At 47.2% G+C, this 19,709-nt stretch overlaps 1 protein-coding gene across 6 annotated transcripts in view; it reads left to right on the forward strand.

The window, feature by feature from the left end:
- PTK2B (protein tyrosine kinase 2 beta) overlaps nucleotides 1-19,709 on the forward strand; it is a 122,733-nt gene that overhangs the window by 52,426 nt on the left and 50,598 nt on the right. For 5 of the 6 annotated variants that reach the window (XM_004775099.3, XM_004775100.3, XM_045078361.1 and 2 more), the window contains exon 2: nucleotides 12,916-13,156. In XM_004775099.3, coding sequence (XP_004775156.1) covers nucleotides 12,953-13,156 — 204 coding nt within the window. In that variant the 5' untranslated portion in view covers nucleotides 12,916-12,952. Of the gene's footprint in view, nucleotides 1-12,700; nucleotides 12,786-12,915; nucleotides 13,157-19,709 lie in introns of those variants that run through there. The other variant, XM_004775101.3, reaches the window with a different exon arrangement.

The raw sequence follows: 19,709 nt of genomic DNA on the forward strand, positions 1-19,709 counted from the left end.
GTTGTGTCACAAAGGCAGGTTGAGGTGGACAACGGAGAGAGGGCTGGCCCCTCTCCTGTGGAAGTCACTGATTTTTTTCATATAGTTAACCAATTGAAAGGTCGAAGAACTTAGGATCCTTTATCTGTATGTCATTCTAAATGTAGATGCGTTTTTATGTCGTTGTAATCAGGATGTGAACTTCGTTCCTTGTCACTTCGCATCTTTATACAAATGTTTTCATGTAACCAGTGCTCATATTTTAATCGAGTTTATCATTATCGATAGTGCCTGGAATCCCCGCACCCCCCAGGCAGCGCTCTGATGATTTTGTTCTGATTTTAGGATCTCCCTGCTATAAATAGTACAGGTGTGAACATCTTTGTGCACATGATCCATGCTTTCCCCCGTTGGAGGTATGGGGTGTTTCCCCAAGTTGGGGGACCAGGTCCGTACATGGGACTTGCTTTATATTTTAACCAGCTTGCCTTTAGAAAGCCAGTTCTGAATCACCTGGCAATTGTCCCAGTTTCCTTTCAAGGCCGTAAGCATAAGATTTTATTCTTTTTCTCTTGGCTTCTTGGCTTATATAGACGATTTGTAGTGGTGCCTCAAAGTTGTCATTAGCGTTTTTCACTGCTGAGGATTTTTCCATCTATTTTTAATTTCCTAGAGCCTCACACACAGGTGGCATCCTGTTTGCTTGACGGGGCGTCTAAATTGCCGTTTCATCCAATCCGCATTAAAACGAAAGCTGATGGCTGCAGGGTGCATGTGGGGGCCCGTGTCATGTTTAATGGCTTTGATATCTGTTTACATAAAGCAAATTTGTGTCCCAGATTTGCGAAGAGGGGAAGATCGGGGATTGGCAGGTGGGGAAGCTTTTTCAAAAGGATGTTTTAGCTGTTTTCAAGGTGGTACTAGACGAGGGGGCCAACTGTTAGCACTGACTTTGTACTTTCCCACTGGAAAATAATGTCAATTTTTTTTATTATCGATGTTTATGGTCGATTTTTTTTCCTGTTTATTAAATGGGTCCTAAGAGATAACTTAAAAATAAAAGTGGATGTCACCATCATTATTACACATATTAATATATCAAATGCTGGTGTTCCTTTTGGTGCTGCCTGGCTAGAAGGTGATAAGCTTACATGTAAGTTTCTGTTTGGGTCACACAGAAAAGCAGGGTTCATTGGAGCTGTCCTCTCTGGCACAGAAATACCCTGGATGTGAGGAGACAACGCCAGAGTGGGGTTGGGGGAGGGTGGGCTCCCAGGTGGGATTGGAGCTGTCAGCGCCAATTTGCATTTGTTGGGTTAAAATGGGAAATCCGAGATCTGGTCCTGCCTTTGCCACTTAATAAGGGTGAGCCGAGGCAAGGTGCCCAGTCGCTTTTCCTCATCCTCAGAATGGGAATGACTTCTGCCTTGCGAGATGTCAACAAGATAGCAAGAGTGCAAATACCCTGGAAAGTATGTCCTCTGCACACACAAAGACCCTTTTCCCTCCTGTCTCTCTGTTGCACGTTTTTTAATACTTGACTTGGATAAAAGAGTGGGGTCCCTCTTTTGCTTTGGCAGCCCTACAACCATTTGAAACCAGCAGTCCTGTCCTCACTTCCCAGGACTTCTCTCCCCTGCCCCTCCTGTGTCATGCATGAGACAGAATTCCCAGGCTCCCAGGACTCTGAATGTCCTCCTTCTAGAATGTGGCAGCCTGTCAAACCTCAGGGTCTCTGGGCCAGTAGTGCTGTTGATGTGGTCATGTCTATGCAGAGCCCCGGGGAAAATCACCGTCCCTATTTTAGGGGTTTTTCTAGTAGCCCCAAAATTGCATTGATCTTTCTGGCAGCCGTATGTATCATAGTGACTAACCATGAGCTCACAGACAGCTTAAACCCCATTTTTGTTTAACCCATGCCGTTGCTAAACCACATCTTCCTCACCCCAGATTGGGGAAGTTTTATGGGTTTTTTTTTTTTTTAATCTACGTAAAGAACCTCACGTTTATCCCATTTCGCCACTTGTGTTTTGTTACACTTGGCGTGTCTTACCAACCTGTTGCAGATTTCAGGAGTCTTTTGTGGCCAGCATTTGTAGTCATGGTCTCTCCCCATCCTGTGCTTCACTTGGAGCTTCTCACCTGATAACCACAAACTCTTTAATGCCAAATTAACAGGTGTGAACAAAGGCCAATTAAAATAGCAGTCAGTCCCCAAGTGAATACAAACACTCGATCAGCAGTCGATGGAGAAACCGCTTATGAATTCAGCTGCTTGTCATCTGCCCCCCTCATTAACCTCTCAAGAAAATGGGGAAGAACTCAGTCAAATGCCTATAACTGAAGCATCGATTCGTCACGGCACCAAATTTCCCTGCTCAACAACCAACTCTGTAATGCACCCAGCCAGGGAAATGAGATTAGCTGGAGTCGTAGGCTGGGAGAAAAGGAATGAGTTGAGATCATGACTCAAAAGTAGAGAAGCTGGGAAAGAATTTAGTTTGGGGTTAGAGATGACAAAGAATGTGGTTTTGAAAATTACAACCTTTAGGAGATTAGAGAATAACAGAAGCTCCTTGGAGGGAGAAGCACATCTTAAAACTCCAGGCTTCTGGGCACCTTGTATGTTGCCATCTTCAAGTGCTGGATGTGGGTGGGGGAAGCCTGCAGGGCCAGATGTGGAGGGTTGAGGGTCAGGTCAGAGCCGGGCTGGAGGCAGGTCCTCAGAAATGTGCCCTCCCAGCCCTTGCCCAACCAGCTCTCACAAGCTGATGGCAGCCCTTTCTCCCCCAAAGGCACTTTCAGCAAAGTCACATCGGTAGCTTGAAATCAGCCTTGGAAGCATTTACACCAGCATTAGCAAAGCCTGCGAATCGGGTCCCCCTTCCCCTGCGTCACCAGTTGGGGGTCACGGCCCAGGAACTGCATCATCAGAACTGCCCCGGAGCCTCCCAGCTCACACCTGCGATCTGTCCTCTAGCCTGAATTAGATCGTTTTTTTTGTTTGTTTTTGTTTTAAGATTTTATTTATTTATTTGTCAGAGAGAAAAAGCACAAGTAGGGGGAGTGGTAGGGAGAGGGAGAAGGTGGCTTGCTGCTGAGCAAGAAGCCTGATGTGGGGCTCGATCCCAGGACGCTGGGATCATGACCTGAGCCGAAGGCAGATGCCCAACCACTGAACCACCCAGGTGCCCCGAATTATATCTTTTAAATGAAAATCTGCTTCCCCACAGGGTGATGTTCAAATTCCTTAGTGTGTTGCCACTGTCTTCTCATTGCCCAACACCCCTCACCACCCTCCTCACCAGCCTCATGCCACGTCATGTGGTTTCTGATCTTGCTGTGTCACCTTCTCCTGAGATTCTGGGGCCCCCTACATCAGTGCTCTTCCATGCTCCTCAAGCACCAAGCGTGGACCCCTGTTAGATCTCATCTCATGCTGTGGCTAGATTACGTTCATCTTTTTCCTCTCTCTTTTTTTTTTTTTTTTAAAGATTTTATTCATCCATTTGAGAGAGAGAGCGCACAAGCAGGGGGAGAGGCAGAGGAAGAGGGAGAAACAGACTCCATGCCGAGCTGGGAGCCTGATGTGGGGCTTAATCCCAGGACCCTAGAGACCATGACCCGAGCCAAAAACAGATGCTCAACCAACTGAGCCACCCAGGTGCCCCTCATCTTCTTCTTGACTGAATTATGAGTCTCTGCTGGACAGGGACCCTCTTCCCTCTTCTGTTTAGCTGCCTATCTCTGGAGTCTGGCATGCCTCCTGAAACAGAAGAAGTCATAAAGGCAGGGGCGCGGGAAGGAGAAGAAGGGAAGAACAGGGGAGGGGAGGAGGAAGGAAGGAGAGCTGGGAAAGAAGGGAGGAAGGAGGGGGAAAAGCAGGTTAGCAGAAATCACTCATGAACTGGCAAATAGGGAGCAAGGTTCCGGGGGTTTGCTCAAGGGTTGGGGGAACAGTGCAGCCCAGAGGGCACGCAGGAAGTCTGCCTAGCTCTAGTAATCAAAGTCCTTGAACTAGCGAGAAGAGGAACAAGGAAGAACGGGCTCACACATCTACGTTGCTTTCCCCCCCTCCCCGGCCAGCCAGCCCCATGTCAGCCGGCCTCCGGGTTGGTAGGTGCTGGCAAAAGAATGATCCTGAGTGGGTGATGTGTGTGGGCGTGGCGAGCTGAAAATGTGCTAGAGCCTCAATAAATGCTTTTTGAATTACATTGAATTCTGGCTGGGGGATAATCACCACCTTTCTGGTTCCTTCCTTCCAGAGGTAATGGGGAGGGATTAACCCAGTGATGGACTGGGGGGCCTGGAGCGGGCACCATGCTGGCCCTATGGGAACTGGGGCTGAGAAGGCTTGGGCTGGGGGGTGGGGTACACCGCGTGACCCCAGCAGGGCACAGCTCGCCCAGAAACACTGGCCTGGCTCCCTGAGACGACAGTCACTGCCAATTAGTTAAGTGGCTGCTCCCAGCAGGCCTTTGCAGAGGAAAGGCATGTGTTCCCCATTTCGTTGGTGTGGAAACGGCAAGAGGAAGTGAGTCAGAGACAGAGTGGAAATAAAGCGCGTGTCTCGTGACATGCCAGCTTCTGCTAGATCCAAAGGGCTTATATTGTGGCTGTCTCGCGTGAGGCTTCCTTCCATGCTTCTGTGATATTCTCAGGACAGATGATGGCCCTGTGTCTGTGTGTGTCCAGAGTGGGAGATAGGGCTGAGCTTTCCCGGTGGGCAGGCGGGTGGAGGAAGGTGGGTGTGGGCCCAAAGGTGGCATCAGAGAAGCGGGGACGGAAGGAGCCAATCCCGGACTCACTGGGCCGGTCTAATGTTTGGCAAGTAGGGACTGGTAGGGAGTTCCTGGTTCTTTCTTCTGCCAAGTCACAGGCACTTAAAAAATACATGTGCCAGGGAGTTTACAGAAGTAATCTCTGATTCTCCAGAAAAATCTGCAGGCTAGATAATGTTAGCCCCAGTCTCCTGAGAGAGGAACCTGAAGCTTAGCACGGTGAACTTGTCCAGGTCACACGAACAGTCAGCGGCCGAGGCTTGAAGGCCACCACGTTGCCTGACCCTGAAGTGCACGGTGGGGAAGGCCCCAGACTTACATGACAGGGCAGCCCGAGGACACGGTTTGAAACCTGGGTTTGATGAGTCAGGTGACTGACCTTGTCACTCAGGTGAGCGCACCTTCTCCCTGACAGTGCCACCTCTCTGAGTAATGGTCCCTCCCCAGGCTCCCTCAGATCATGGGTGGAACTTTCAGCCCTCGAGACAGTGTGTTTTATGCCCAGGATGCCCACCTCCGCTTCCACATCTGACTCTCCCAGAGGCCCAGCTTCAAGGTCATTTGCCAAAGACAGTCATTGTCGCTTGATAAACAAATGAGTGCTGGAAAACCAACCAAGGTCGAAAGACATAATGTTAGAGTAAAAGCCTGCCCTTCAAAAAGAATACATTGAGCTTAATGACAAATTCCCTGTAGCGTCTGTATTTTTCCCATTTTGCCGCAGTCACTGGAAAATATCAGACGCCATCATCCACATACCAGCCGCTGTTGGGGAGCTCTGACCCGCCTGGCCCGATGTCTCTAGGCCTCAGAGCCGGTTGATGGCAGAACTCGGCACGAGCCCCTAAGCATGGTGGCAGGACACATCACCAGCCACCTTGTCTTTGGCAATTGCTTACGCAAATTCCTGACACAAAGGATGTGTTCCGTTAAGACATAACATTACCCGACATTGTCTTCAAGTGCAAGATTGTACTTTTCTGTGATGTCGACGCCCGTGACCCTGTAATCTTCCTCTGCCGGGAACCCAGCCCTAGGCCCAGTGGTAACCCAGAGGATCCGAATGGGCCTTAATTCTGTTTTAGGGCCCCCTCCTTTCAGCAGGTGAACATCTTGCCATTCAGGAAGAGTGTCATTTATTTTCTTCCTGAAGACCTCAGGGACTCCGAGATTGTACAACCTCCCTTATTACCCTTTCCAGGTTTTGGCTGAGACATTCTTATAGCCAATCAAAACTCTTCCTGTTTTAATTTAAGCCCATTTCCTTGTGTTTGTTGTTCTTTGATTTGGACTTGGGCAGACCTGGATTGGGAAGCAAGCTGGAGCCCACGATGGCTCAGGGCCAGGATTTCCACTGGCGCTGTGAGACCTTCTCTCCTCTGACACTGTTCGAAGGGGCTGGTGCATGCTGGGATGTAGGGAGGGATCCCTGGGCTAGGAGTCATGGTCTTGACTGGAAAAAGGGGCAGTACACTTGACTCACAGGTTGAGAGTCAAAAGATTTAGGGATCATCACAATACAGAGACAAGCCAGTGATGAGAAAATCAAGTCATCCAGCAAAATATGGAGAAACAGACAAGTTCTGTTGTCAGAAAGAGGAGCTAGAGGCAGCAGATTGTTCCCCTATCCGCCTGTCTCTGTGTTCAGTGATGGGTGTTGGCAGTTTGAAATCAGCCATAGTGGGAACATTTACACCACAGAAATTGGCAAATGCTGCAAATCCGACCTTCCCCTGCCCCACCCCCTCCTCCAGAGGGCCACTGGCAGGGGGCACAAGATATGGGGACTATAGATGGTCAGACAAGATTTTGGAAAATAAGCAAGTGCTAACCATGATGATAAAGCCTTTTGTTGGTGTTCAGCTTTATTGCTTACAATGAATTTTCACTTGCATTTTTGCCCTTCATCCTCACAAACCTTCTATAAGGAAAACAGGGCAAGTATCATTACCCCTATTTTATAGGTGAGGCAGATGAGGCCAACAGAGGTTAAGTAACTGGCCCAAGGTTTTAGAGCTAGTCAGAAAATGAGCTGGCAGAGGGACAGTGAGAGAAGCCTGTGAGTGAGGTCAAGGGCTGTGTACTCCTTACATCACACCTTTCAGTTACTCTGCTCCAGAGAGTTGGGGGGAGGGGAATCCCTTGGCAGTCCATGGCAGACCAGTGCTGACAGGTGGGAGTTCGGGAGTGCCCTTGAGGAAGTTGCTATGTATCCAACAGCCTACCTTTCTGGGCCCTTGTCTTTGGTGGGCCCTCATCTTTTAATCAAACACATGAATCCCTCCCCACCAGCACCCTCCCTCCCATGACCAAGTCTTAGCATGGAGAGAGTCACACTCCCTAAACCAGAAGACCTTAGGATTCTTCACAGACTGGGGACAGTCAATGCCAAGTTGACATTTTCCTCCTTCCGCAGAGTCTATGTCAGTAGTATCAAGAGATACCACCTTCTCTGAAGGCAGATGGGAAAGTGGGAAAAACTTGGCACTTGGATTCAGATCTGCTCTGGGATCCAAGCTGACTACTCGACAAGCAGGAATCCTTGACCAGATGGCTTAAACCTTGTTTTCTCATCTGTATAATGGGCATACTCATCCCTGCCCATCTCCAAGGATGGTGGTACAAAGCACTTAGGTTTTTGGAATAAATAGCCAGAGGTTACTGCTGCAAAGGATTAAAGACAGATCTACAGGTCTTACCTCAGGCTGAAGGTGGAAGTCTAGCTGGGGTGCCTGGGTGGTGCAGTTCATTAAGCAACCAACAATTGGCTTTGACTCATGTTGTCATCTCAGGGTCATGAGATCGAGCCTTCTGTTGGGCTCCACACTCAGCATGGAACCTGCTTAAGAGTCTCTCTCTCTTTCTGCTCCCCCCACCCCCCACCCCCACACATGCACTTTTTCTCTCTCTCTCTAAAGGAAATAAATAAATCTTTAAAAAAGAAAAAAAAAAAAGTGCGCCTGGGTGGTTCAATGGGTTAAGCCGCTGCCTTCGGCTCAGGTCATGATCTCAGGGTCCTGGGATCGAGTCCCGCATTGGGCTCTCTGCTCAGCGGGGAAGCCTGCTTCCCTCTCTCTCTCTCTCTGCCTGCCTCTCCGTCTACTTGTGATTTCTCTCTGTCAAATAAATAAATAAATAAAATCTTAAAAAAAAATAAAAAATAAAAAAAGAAAAAAGAAAAAAAAGTAGATCCTGAGTGAGCAAAATGGTTTTGCAAAAATATTTCAACTGGAGTTGGTCATGTTGACCACTAGGAATAATGGTCCCCGAACCAAGGGCCTAGAAAAACTGATGAAGATAAGAAACCAGCGTCTGCCAGGCATGTTGACAATGGCCAGTGCATCAGTTTGGCTGGGCTGTTCTCTACCGGACGTAGATTATGAATGCTTTATTTGCCCAGGGTAGAGGTGGGTGCTGGCTCCTGAGTTCCTGAGTGGGCTGGAGAGGGAATTGATGATCCCACTGTGGTTTCTCATTACATTTTTTTCTTTTTTTTTTAATTATTATTTTTTATTATGTTATTTTTTTTTCTTAATAGACTTTATTTTTTGGCTCAGTGTTCTGTTCACAGCAAAATCCAGAGGAAAGTCTGGAGCTTTCCCATATACTCCCACCCGCCCACATGCATGCCCCCCACACTGGGACACCTCCCCCCATCAGAGTGGTATATTTACTATGAACCTACATTTCACATCGCTATCACCCAGAATCCATAGTTAACGTTAGTGTTCAGTCTTGATGTTATACCCTCCATGAATTTGGACAAATGTGTAATGACAGGTATCCATCAGTATAATATTATATAGGGAGCAATTACAGTGCCCTAAAAGTCCTCTGTGCTCTGCCTATTTGTCACTTCTCCCCCCCCCCCCCCAGTGCTTGGAAACCACTGATATTTCTACCGTCTCTGTAGTTTTTCCGGAATGTCATGTAGTTGGAACCATATCGTGTGTTGCCTTTTCAGATTGGCTTCTTTCAGTTAGATGCATTTAAGTTTCCTCCCCGTCTTTTCGTGGCTTGATAGAGCATATCTTTTTAGCACTGAATAATATTCCGTCGTCTGGATGTACCACAGATTATTTACCCATTCACCTACTGAAGGACATCTTGGTTGCTTCTAAGTTTTGGTGTTATGAATAAAGCTGCTATAAACATCCATGTGTAGGTTTTTGTGTGGACATAAGTTTTCAGCTCCTTTGGGTAAATACGAAGGAGCACTATTGCTGGATCGTATGGTAAGAATATGTCTCGTTTTGTAAGAAACCGTCCAACTGTCTTCCAAAGTTTGCACCAACAATGAACGAGAGTTCCTCTCGCTCCGTGTCCTCATCACGTGCTTACATCCTCTTGGCTGCTCAAATCTGAAAGCGCCACGTTTCGTGGTGCCACCAGCTGAAGCTGCTGAAAGTACCATGGGGACCTAATCCCTTTCCCCCTGCCAGACTTGGCCCTGGTCTCTGTCCCCAGAAAAGATTTTTAACTCACCTGCCCTATCTCTGTCCCTTGCTCTGCCTGCCAGAAAGGGCTTACCTGCTTCACTCCTAACTTCAGCCAATGGCACACAGAATTTGGGCAGATGAGAGCTCTTGGGTTGCCCCAGATCTTTTAACTTTTATTGACATGTCATTTCTACTTAACTCTTCTCTTTCAAACTCTTCCCCAGTGTGTGTGGGGCGTCCCGTGTGTGCTCACCTTCGGATGAGAACGCAGTCTGGGTGGGCAGCATTTCACCCCATCCCCTTCATCATGGATGCCCAGAAGCCATGTGATGTAACCTATAGATGTGGGCATAGCTCTTCTTCCCAGCTCTGAGTCCACATCCCCGCTGGTCAGCATGACAACACCGATTGTGCCCCTGGTTTCTACATGCCTTTGGAATGATGGGCCCTGTGACTTCCATCTGATATATGGGGACAGATGCCATGTGCTACTCCATTTCCTTCCTACCCCAACACCTGTTTATAAAACTGTTTCATGAATCCCCTGCCTGAAAACTAGTTTATACCAACATATCCCCAGGAGTCATGGACCCTTGGCTCAATAGACACAGCAATTCCTAAATCTGGGACCAATTTATGTGTATGACTGGTGCAATGCCTATCTCTACACTGGAGTGTATACTATTTAGGAGTAAGACACCCTACCCTCATCTTCATTCATATCCTATAGCAGATCTGTCATTGTCCCATCTGTGTGTGTGCATGCCTATCTCTACACCGGAGTGTATACTATTTAGGAGTAAGACACCCTACCCTCATCTTCATTCATATCCTATAGCAGATCTGTCATTGTCCCATCCATTACCCTTGGGGCCTTAACATTCCAATATTCTCCTGCTTATTTCTACCTACCAGAATCATCATCTTTGTGCCTGAGGACTTTCCCTGGCTCCTGAGTCCAGTCTGCCTTTGTGCGTAGTGCTGGGAATGGTGGCTGTAAGAGGGGCTGTGTAAATACCCTGGCACGCAGCACATCCTGATTCCGAGAGTTCCCAGCAGGATGGCCCTATAGCTGCCCAAGCAATAAGTCTATTGATACCCCTCCTTAGGCTGTCTTCCCTTCCCCATCACACATCTCCCCCTCCCTCGCTGGGCTTCCTGGGCTTGCTTCTCAAGCTCTTTCCTCTAGACTCCTTTTTGAAGGTGTGGGGAAACTGAGGTAAGCGCTCAGCACATAGCAGAGTATTGGCGCACAGGACATGTTCAGGTGATATTTATGGGAAAATGGCATGGATGCTTCTAGAATATACATATTAGCCTCTAAACTAAAGCAAGCTAGATATTCTTTTCTCCATCTGTCTTGTCCCAAATTCTGGACTCAGACTGGTGCTGTGCCCCTTGTCTGCCTGCCCCTGATGGAAGGGGCTTGCTCCTTCCCTGGCCCTCACAGCATTTCCTTCTTGCCCTCTTAATACATACTGCTTCTAGAAAAGGAACAGCTCCTTTAGGCCAATGACTGTCTCCATCTTCCCTTCTAGTGTCCAGCACAGTGTGAATGGGTAAACGTAACTTTGGTTCCACTTCTAAAATATTTGCCTCTATAATAGCCAGTTCCATCCTTTTTGCTCCCAACTCCTGGTCTAACAGTGGCCCCTAGAATCTGAGCCTCTTGTTAGAAAGGAGATCATTTACAAATAATCCAATCAAGAAATGGGCAGAGGACATGAACAGACATTTCTGCAAAGAAGACATCCAGATGGCCAACAGACACATGAAAAAGTGCTCCATATCACTCAGCATCAGGGAAATACAAATCAAAACCACAATGAGATATCACCTCACACCAGTCAGAATGGCTAAAATCAACAAGTCAGGAAATGACAGATGCTGGTGAGGATGCGGAGAAAGGGGAACCCTCCTACACTGTTGGTGGGAATGCAAGCTGGTGCAGCCACTCTGGAAAACAGCATGGAGGTTCCTCAAAATGTTGAAAATAGAACTGCCCTATGACCCAGCAATTGCACTATTGGGTATTTACCCTAAAGATACAAACATAGTGATCCAAAGGGGCACGTGCACCCGAATGTTTATAGCAGCAATGTCCACAATAGCCAAACTATGGAAAGAACCTAGATGTCCATCAACAGATGAATGGATCAAGAAGATGTGGTATATATACACAATGGAATACTATGCAGCCATCAAAAGAAATGAAATCTTGCCATTTGCGACAACATGGATGGAACTAGAGCGTATCATGCTTAGCGAAATAAGTCAAGCGGAGAAAGACAACTATCATATGATCTCCCTGATATGAGGAAGTGGTGATGCAACATGGGGGCTTAAGTGGGTACGAGAAGAATCAATGAAACAAGATGGGATTGGGAGGGAGACAAACCATAAGTGACTCTTAATCTCACAAAACAAACTGAGGGTTGCTGGGGGGAGGGGGTATGGGAGAAGGAGGTGGGATTATGGACATTGGGGAGGGTATGTGCTTTGGTGAGTGCTGTGAAGTGTGTAAACCTGGTGATTCACAGACCTGTACCCCTGGGGATAAAAATATATGTTTATAAAAAAAAAAAAAGAAAGGAGATCATTTTCCTGTAAGAATGGACTCAGAATGAGAGATAAGGTTAGCCTAGAAAGGTGGCCCCCAGGCCATGGCTGTATGTTAGAAAAATCCTTGGAAACTTAAAAATACCAATACCAAGCCTCCCCATAGGCCAAGTCAGAGGCCATCTCTTGGCACAGGGCCTAGATTTATGCTTTCTTAAAAGCTTCCCAGGGGGTTCTAGTGGAGCCAAGGTTGACACCACAAGTCATCAGATAAAACTTCCTGCTGTTTCCTTGGGGTGCTCCTGCTTCAGACCAGTGGGAAGTAAATGGGGTTGTGTTGGATCAAGAAGACGGGACCCAATTTGTGGAGACTCAAGGAGAACTGAAGTCTCCTGGGATTCTTAGAGTCTATGTGAGTGTCGATCAAATTGTCATCCAAACTGGGCTGGGTGTTCTAGGGGCCCAGCCCAGCCCTCTCCCACCTGGCAGAAAGACCTCCCAACTGGGCTGTGAGAGTGCTGTTCTTCTCGAATTCTCCTGTGCACCATGAACAATGTGCCATATGATGAGTTCCTGTGTGACTGAGGCCTCCTACCCAAAAGTTAGGGCTGGCAGCGGCAGGTGGGGGCAGACAAAGCCATCAGCTGATGGACTGGCCCCCCACCTGGGCACTTTCCTGCCTTGTCTGTTCCAGCTCCCTCCAGGCCACCCATTCTCCCCTTCTGCTTCTTCCCTTGTCCCTGTTTCTCTCCTGCTATTTTCTAGTGTCTAACTCTTCGCTTTTTCTGCTCAGCTGTGCCTTGGAACCATGCTGCGGCCGCCCCCTCTCACAGCTGCCTTTGCAAAGTGTGGGCCTCTTGCCTCGGAGCCCAGTGTGGGAGGAGAAATGTGATGGAGAGAGGGGGCTTCTAGAAGAGAAAGCTCACAGCCTGGGAGCTCGAGGGCCGGGTTTCAGACCCGGATGTTTATACGAACTGCTCCTTTGTGTTTCTGCTTCTCCCAGTCCATAAAGCTGGATGCCTTGAAGGGGAGTTTTTGAGAATGGGGGGATATGTGGTTTGCTAGGTCCTGGAGCTCAGTGGGAGCCGTCCCTGGGGCACGAGGCATGTGGGCCTCCTTGGACTCATTTCTGGGCTATCTCTCTGCTGTCTCCACAGGACTGCGATGTGCCGGTCCTAGCTGCCGCCCGAGAGGATGTCTGGGGTGTCCGAGCCCCTGAGCCGAGTGAAGGTGGGCACGTTACGTCGGCCTGAAGGCCCCCCAGAGCCCATGGTGGTGGTGCCGGTAGATGTGGAAAAGGAAGACGTGCGGATCCTCAAGGTCTGCTTCTACAGCAACAGCTTCAACCCTGGGAAGAACTTTAAACTGGTTAAATGCACTGTGCAGACAGAGATCCAGGTGAGTGTGGCAGGCAGGACCTGCTCTCTTCATGTGTTTGTCTCTCCCTCTCCTTCCTGGGCAGCTGAGCAGCCCTCCTTCAGCCCACCAGGTTCTCCTGTAGCCACTCCCTGGGCTGGGGACTCCTGGGAAGGTGTTCTCAGCCTGCTGGGCCAGGCCTTCTCTCCAGGGCTCTGCAACCAACCTCCTAGAGGGTGGAGGGAGGGACAGATTTTAGGGGCTTCATGTGAACCCCAGATCATTTGCTTTGTCTTGGATTCAATTCATTTCATCTCATTAAAGATTTATGGCCTTTGGAGCTCCATGAGGGATGAAAGAACCTTCACCCTCAAGGAGTATATGCTCTGATAGAATTGGGATTCGAGATAAATACAAGTCATTGCATGGAAAACAGCGCAAAAAATGCTGTAAGACATGTGCTTGGTACTTAGAGAAAGGAGGTGGGAAGATGATAATGAACTAGAGATGCCCTAGACCAGGTGGATGGTCGCCAAGTCCTTTATGAGGCAATACTTCCATTGCCTTTTTCTCGTCCAAGGCTATGGAATCTGTTTTGTAGGTTTGGGTGGTCAGTATCATCCCAGCACCCAGACACCAGGAAGCCAGTTCACTTTAAGCGGTTGTGTAAGAGCTTGTCATTAAAAGCAGAGTTACAATACACTGATTATTTTTATTATTATTTATTTGAGAGAGAGAGAGAGCATGAGTGGGAGGGAGGAACAGAGGGAGAGAGACAAGCAGACTCCCTGTAGAGCAGGGAGTCCAACATGGGGCTCAATCCCAGGACCCTGAGATCATGACCTGAGCTGAAGGCAGACGCTTAACCGACTGAGCTGCCCAGGCGCTGCTATACTGATTGATTTTAAACACTTATTGAACAATTACTCTGTATAGCCTAGATCCATCCCTCAGCACACATTACCTCCTTGACTCCTCCCAACAGCCCCATGAGATAGATACAATGAGGATATCCTTTTCCACTGCCCAGAGTATCCCTTTCTGATGATGTCCAAGAAACCCAAACTGGTTTTCAAAGGGTGGCTTTTTCATTTGGACAAAGAAGGAGGGGACTTTTGGGAAAACTCACCACATTTGAGAAAGCTGGATGAACCATTTCCAATCCCTTCATCACCAATCCTTCCCCTGTCCCAAAAGTCAGTATTCCTCAAACTGAGTGAGTGTCTCTTCTAGTTGGTGCTGGCAGCAGCCTCTCCACCTGTCCATTTGTCTCCTTAGCCGTCTTCCATCTATTAGAGTGCATGCTGGGCTTCATTCAGTACACCAGAGAAGAATGTTGTTGGTTATGTCACCGCCTTGGCCGGTCATCACAATTGATCATGGTTTGGTTACTCCCTCTGTTTCTTGTCACTGATTTGATAAGGGTCTTATTTGTGTATCTTATGGTTCCAGATGTGTAGGTAGAGTTGTGCCCTGAGGGTGAGCTCTGGACACCTTCTTCCTCCCTTCCAGGGAGGTGTTTTTCATATCTTCTTAGCTCTCTTCTTCTTCTTGAGACTGACTTCGAGTGTATCATCTTCACAGATAGCTGATGCCATCCACTGTGGGTTTTACTAGTTTCATTTTCAGAAGTTAACCTGCTTTCCAAGTTTGGCGGCACCTCCCTGACCTTTTCTGCTAAAAACCTGCAAGCATGCGATTGGTCCAGATCAGGAGTTGTTCAACGGAATTACAGTGTGAAGGGACCCTAAAAAATAGGTCCTTTCCAAGAGCGGGGAACAGCAGGATCAAAAGAAGGGAGGAGGCTGCTTAAATGCTGAGTAGTTCAGGTGGGGTAATATGAGTAATATTTAGAGAAGCCTCAAAGTCAAGGTCAGAAGGGAACGTTGAGGGCAGATAAGAGAAGGCCTAGAAGATTAAGTTAAGAAATTTGGCCCTGGACAGGCACTTGGGAAAGACATAGTTTTTAAGCAGGAGAGAGGCTTTTCTGGAACTGATGACTTGCTCAATGCATAAGGGGGAAAAAATACAGTGGGCCTCCAGAAAAGGCAATGAGACCCAAGCTTAGGAAGAATGGCTATACTCAAGGCATTATCTGGGCATGAGAACAAAGGTGAAGAAGAACAAAAAAAGAAATGATAGCCTTCTAAGAATTTATGTCCAAGCTTTAGACTTTCTTACTTCCTATCTGTCCTGCAGGCAAACAGCCATGGCTCTAGAGTCACCTAGACCTTGAGCTGGATACTGCTCTACCCTCATTGGCTACATGACTGTAAGACCAATATTTGACCACCCTGGCTTCAGTCCCCTCACTTGGGGATTATGCCCACCCGTAGTCATGTTGTAAGGGTTAGAGGTGAGAAGCACCTAGCTGATCGTAGGAGCTGGATCATTGAAATCTATTGATTGCCTGAATGCTGGGTCATTTCCCCACTTAGGAATCTCCAAGGATTTTTCATTGCTCATAGAATAAAGTTCAAATTGTCTTCCATTAGTGTTTAACCACATATCTGTCCTATTTTCAAATAGAGCAGTAAGATGATCAGACTGGAGTTTTCAAACAGTATATAATGTTCTGCAAGATATTAAGAAGCATGTCCAGGAGAATGGGTTTTAGGGTCAAGGAGTTTGGGAAATACGTGCTTAAACAATTCCATACAGATCCTTTATGACAAGACTTCTCAGAGCCTTAAATATGCTGATATGTGTGGGGGATCACTAAGAAAGGGCTACAAAGGGGATGTTTTCAGAACTAAGCCGTTTCTTATTTGCCTAAGAAACCCTTCTTTTGAAAGGTGGACCACTAGTCCTCTGGAAAATCATTCAAGACTCTGTTTTCCCTAAACTCTGATAGCTGTACAGAAAGGGCAGGAGAGAGGAAAGGCTGGAGACAGGAGATGGATTAGGGAGCTGTGGCCATAGTGCAGGCGGGAAATGATGAGGGCCTGAACTAAGGGAGTGGCATTGGAACAAAGACAAGTCAACACATCTGAGTGCATCTAAGGAGGCAGAGTTAAGAGAATTTGATGATTAACTGAAGGTAGGGAGGGAGAGAAAGGAAGGAGACAAGAATGACTCAAGCTTTTGCTGGGGTAACTGACTGGGTATTGGGGCCACTCACTGAGATACCAACAGAGACAGGAAGGGCGTTGTGAGATTTCAGCTTTACAAGTGTTGTGTTTGAAGTGTTTGTGAAACACCACCTTGGAGGCGCATAAGCCTGGAGCTCAGAAGGGAGGAAGGACCCAGTGAGAAGGATTTGGAGCCATTATACAATGGATACCATGTGAATGGATGGGATCACCCATAGAAGCATGAATAGAGCAAATGAAAAGGAGTTGCAGTTTGGAAACCCTGGGAAAGCATCTTCTAAAAGGATGATAGAGAAAAGGGGGCAGATGAAAGAAAAAGAAGAATTATCCAGGGAAAGATGAAAAGAACCAAGAGAATAGGCAGCGACACAACGGCAGAGGAAATTTTGAGGTAAGGGTGGTTAGTAGTGTCAGACACTCAGAAAGGTCAAGTGAGATAAGGCTAAAAATAGGTTCATTGGCTTCAGTAACAGGTGCCATGATCTTTTGCTGAACAATTTCAGTGAAAAGATATGGGAGGGGGACAGAAGCCATTGTAAAGTTGGTTGGACAGTGGAGATGGAGAGTATAACCAACACTCCAGAGAGGTTTTGATCATAAAGGGAAGGAAAGAAGAGAAGGCAAGAGGAACAGTGTTAGCGGCAGAGGGAACAGCAAAGGAATATATAGGTAGATAACCAAGAGATGCCAAAGTTGGCTATTTAAACTAAGCTAAAAATTTTTGGTTTTATCCCATCTTTTGTGGGAAGCCAGTGACATAGTTTAAACATATGAGTGACATGAGACTGCATTTTTAAAAGATCACTTGAGCTACAGAGTGGAAAATAGTTTAGAAGAAGGCTAGAATGATTGTGGAGAGATGTTAAGTGGCTGTTGTGGTGTCCAGATAAGAGATGATGGTAACTTAGACATGAAGGTAATGATAATGATGATCTTAGCGATGATGTGTTGATGGTGATGACGGTGACAGTGATATTGATGGTGCTGGTGACAGTGAGGATTTATGATGGTGGTGGTGATGGTATCAATGGTGAGGGTGGTGGTGATGGTGAGGACTGATGATGATGGTGGTGGTAATGACAATGATGGTGGTGGTGGTGATGAAGGTAGTGTTCATAGTGGTTGTGATGTTTGTGATAGTATTAGTGCTGAGAGTGGTGGTGAGGGTGAGGATTGATGATAATGGTGGTGACAATGATAATGGAGATGATAGGATTTATGAAGACAGTGATGGCGGTGATGGTAGTGTTGATAGTGATGATGATGGTGGTGGTGACAGTGAGGATTGATGATGATAGTGGTGATGGTATCAATGGTGAGGGTGGTGGTGATGGTGAGGATTGATGATGACGGTGGTGGTAATGATGACGATGATGGTGGTAGTGATGGTGATGATAGTGTTGGTAGTGGTGGTGATGTTTGTAATAGTATTGGTGCTGAGATTGGTGGTGAGGAGGGTGGTGGTAATGATAATGGAGATGATAGGATTGATGATGACAGTGGTGGTGGTGATGGTAGTGTTGATAGTGATAATGATGATAGTGATGATGATATTGATGGTGATGATGGTGGTGATGGTGAGGACTGATGATGATGGTGGTGATGGCATTGATGGTGATGGTGGTGATGACAGTGAGGATTGACAGTGATGATGGTATTGATGGTGATGGTGGTGGTGACAGGGAGGATTGATGATGATGGTGGTGATGGTATCAATGGTGAGGGTGGTGGTGACAGAGAGGACTGATGATGATGATGGTGGTGGTAATGATAATGATGATGATGGTGGTGGTGGTGATGATGAATGGTGGTAGTGATAGCAGCTAGAACTTTTGAAAGCACATCACATGTACTATGTCAGTGACTTCTCAAAAGAACTCTAGGAAGCACATACTAAATTATCTCCAGCTTGTATTTAAGGAAACAAGGTGCCAAGTAGTTCATCAAATTGCTAGTACATAGTGAAAGCTATATTCAAACCCAGTCACCCCACCTTCAGAGCCTGTTCTCCTAACCATCATGATCTATGGACAGAATGATTATAATCCAGAGAATTTGGGAGGTGTAAATGAAAGGTTTTGCTGATGGACTGGAGATGCAGGAATGAAGAGGAGGGAGGTGTCAAGAACTGGGCAGCCCTGGTCAGTCAAACAGGGTCTCACTCCCTAAGATGAAGAATATTTGAGGAAAAACCAGTTGCAGAGGGGGTAGTTCACAAGTTCAGTTTTGGACCTGTCAAGTACAGTGGAGATGCTCTAACATTTTCACTTGAAAACATGGAGTAGACTTCTTGATACACAATTCTGGAAGAGAGAACAGGGATGGAGATGGACATTTGAGTATGGTCAGCCTCTGGGTGGGGGTTGGAGCCCCAGCTATGGGTGAGATCATCAATTCAGCATCCCGAATAATGTCATGGTCCATTCCACAAATATTTGTGGAGTTCCCCATGTACCTGGCACCATGCTGGGTATGGCCTGGGGTTATCATCATACTCAAAACAGAATAAGCTTAACATTGACTCACACTAATGAATGAACCTTTACAAGAGGCAAGTGCTCTGACAGGAAGAAGGAGGGCCTGGGAGAGCATAAAATACAGAACAGTTTGGTCTAGACGTCCAGGAGCAGCCTTGCTCTTCAAGGCCCGTTTGTGGACTCTGTTTCCAGCTGCATACAGGTCCAGACCCAGCTTTCCTGCCTGAGAACTCTTGGGCCCCTCTACCCTCTGCTCCGACTCCTTCCTGCACCCTCCTTCCCTAGCGGGTCTTTGTGCTTTGAAGGGTTTTTCTACTTCCAGCTCCTCTTCTTTCACCATCCTCCCTGTGCTCAGCTAGCCAAGCACTTGTCCTTCCATAAGAACACGTCTGAAACGCCGACACCCCCCACTTAGCTGTGTCTGATTCAGGAGAAGCAACGGAGAATCACTCTGGCACAGTCCAGAGATGGTAACACCCCTCCCAAACGGAGTTACTGCATGGGCACTTGCTGATTTCATGTTTTCCTTCTTATTCTCAACGGCTTTCTCTGAGACTGTAATTGCCTTGTGATGTGTTCTCCAGGCTGTTAAAAGCCCTGTAAACAACACTGGCCCTTGGGCCGAGGATCCCACAGAAATCAGGCAGGTGTTGAAGGGAACTGAGCAAGTGCTGGATGAGAAATGTATTTTGCTCTTCTTGATTTTCCATTTCCCTTTTGTTTGATATTCATAGGAAATTGTGTTTGTTTGGGAGCTCTGAATCTCTGTTGCAAGTGGAGGCTTATATCATTATATCCTTCTCTAACATGCTAATTTGCTTGTCTGGGAAAGAGGTTAAGATAACACTTCGTAAACAACTTAGCAGAGTGCCACCCAGACGTGCCCACACAGGGCGTCTCTCTTTGACTCTTAATAGCTTCTCCTTCATTCCCATTCTCCCTCTCCCTCTCTCTCTCTCTTCTCTGCTCTCCCCTTCCCTTCCCCATTCTCCTTCCCCCCCCTCTCATTCTTTTCTGTGTAGGTTG

The sequence above is a fragment of the Mustela putorius genome, unplaced genomic scaffold (genome assembly GCF_011764305.1).
Source record: "Mustela putorius furo isolate JIRA1106 unplaced genomic scaffold, ASM1176430v1.1 tig00000242_pilon_pilon_pilon, whole genome shotgun sequence".
Lineage (NCBI taxonomy): Eukaryota > Metazoa > Chordata > Mammalia > Carnivora > Mustelidae > Mustela > Mustela putorius.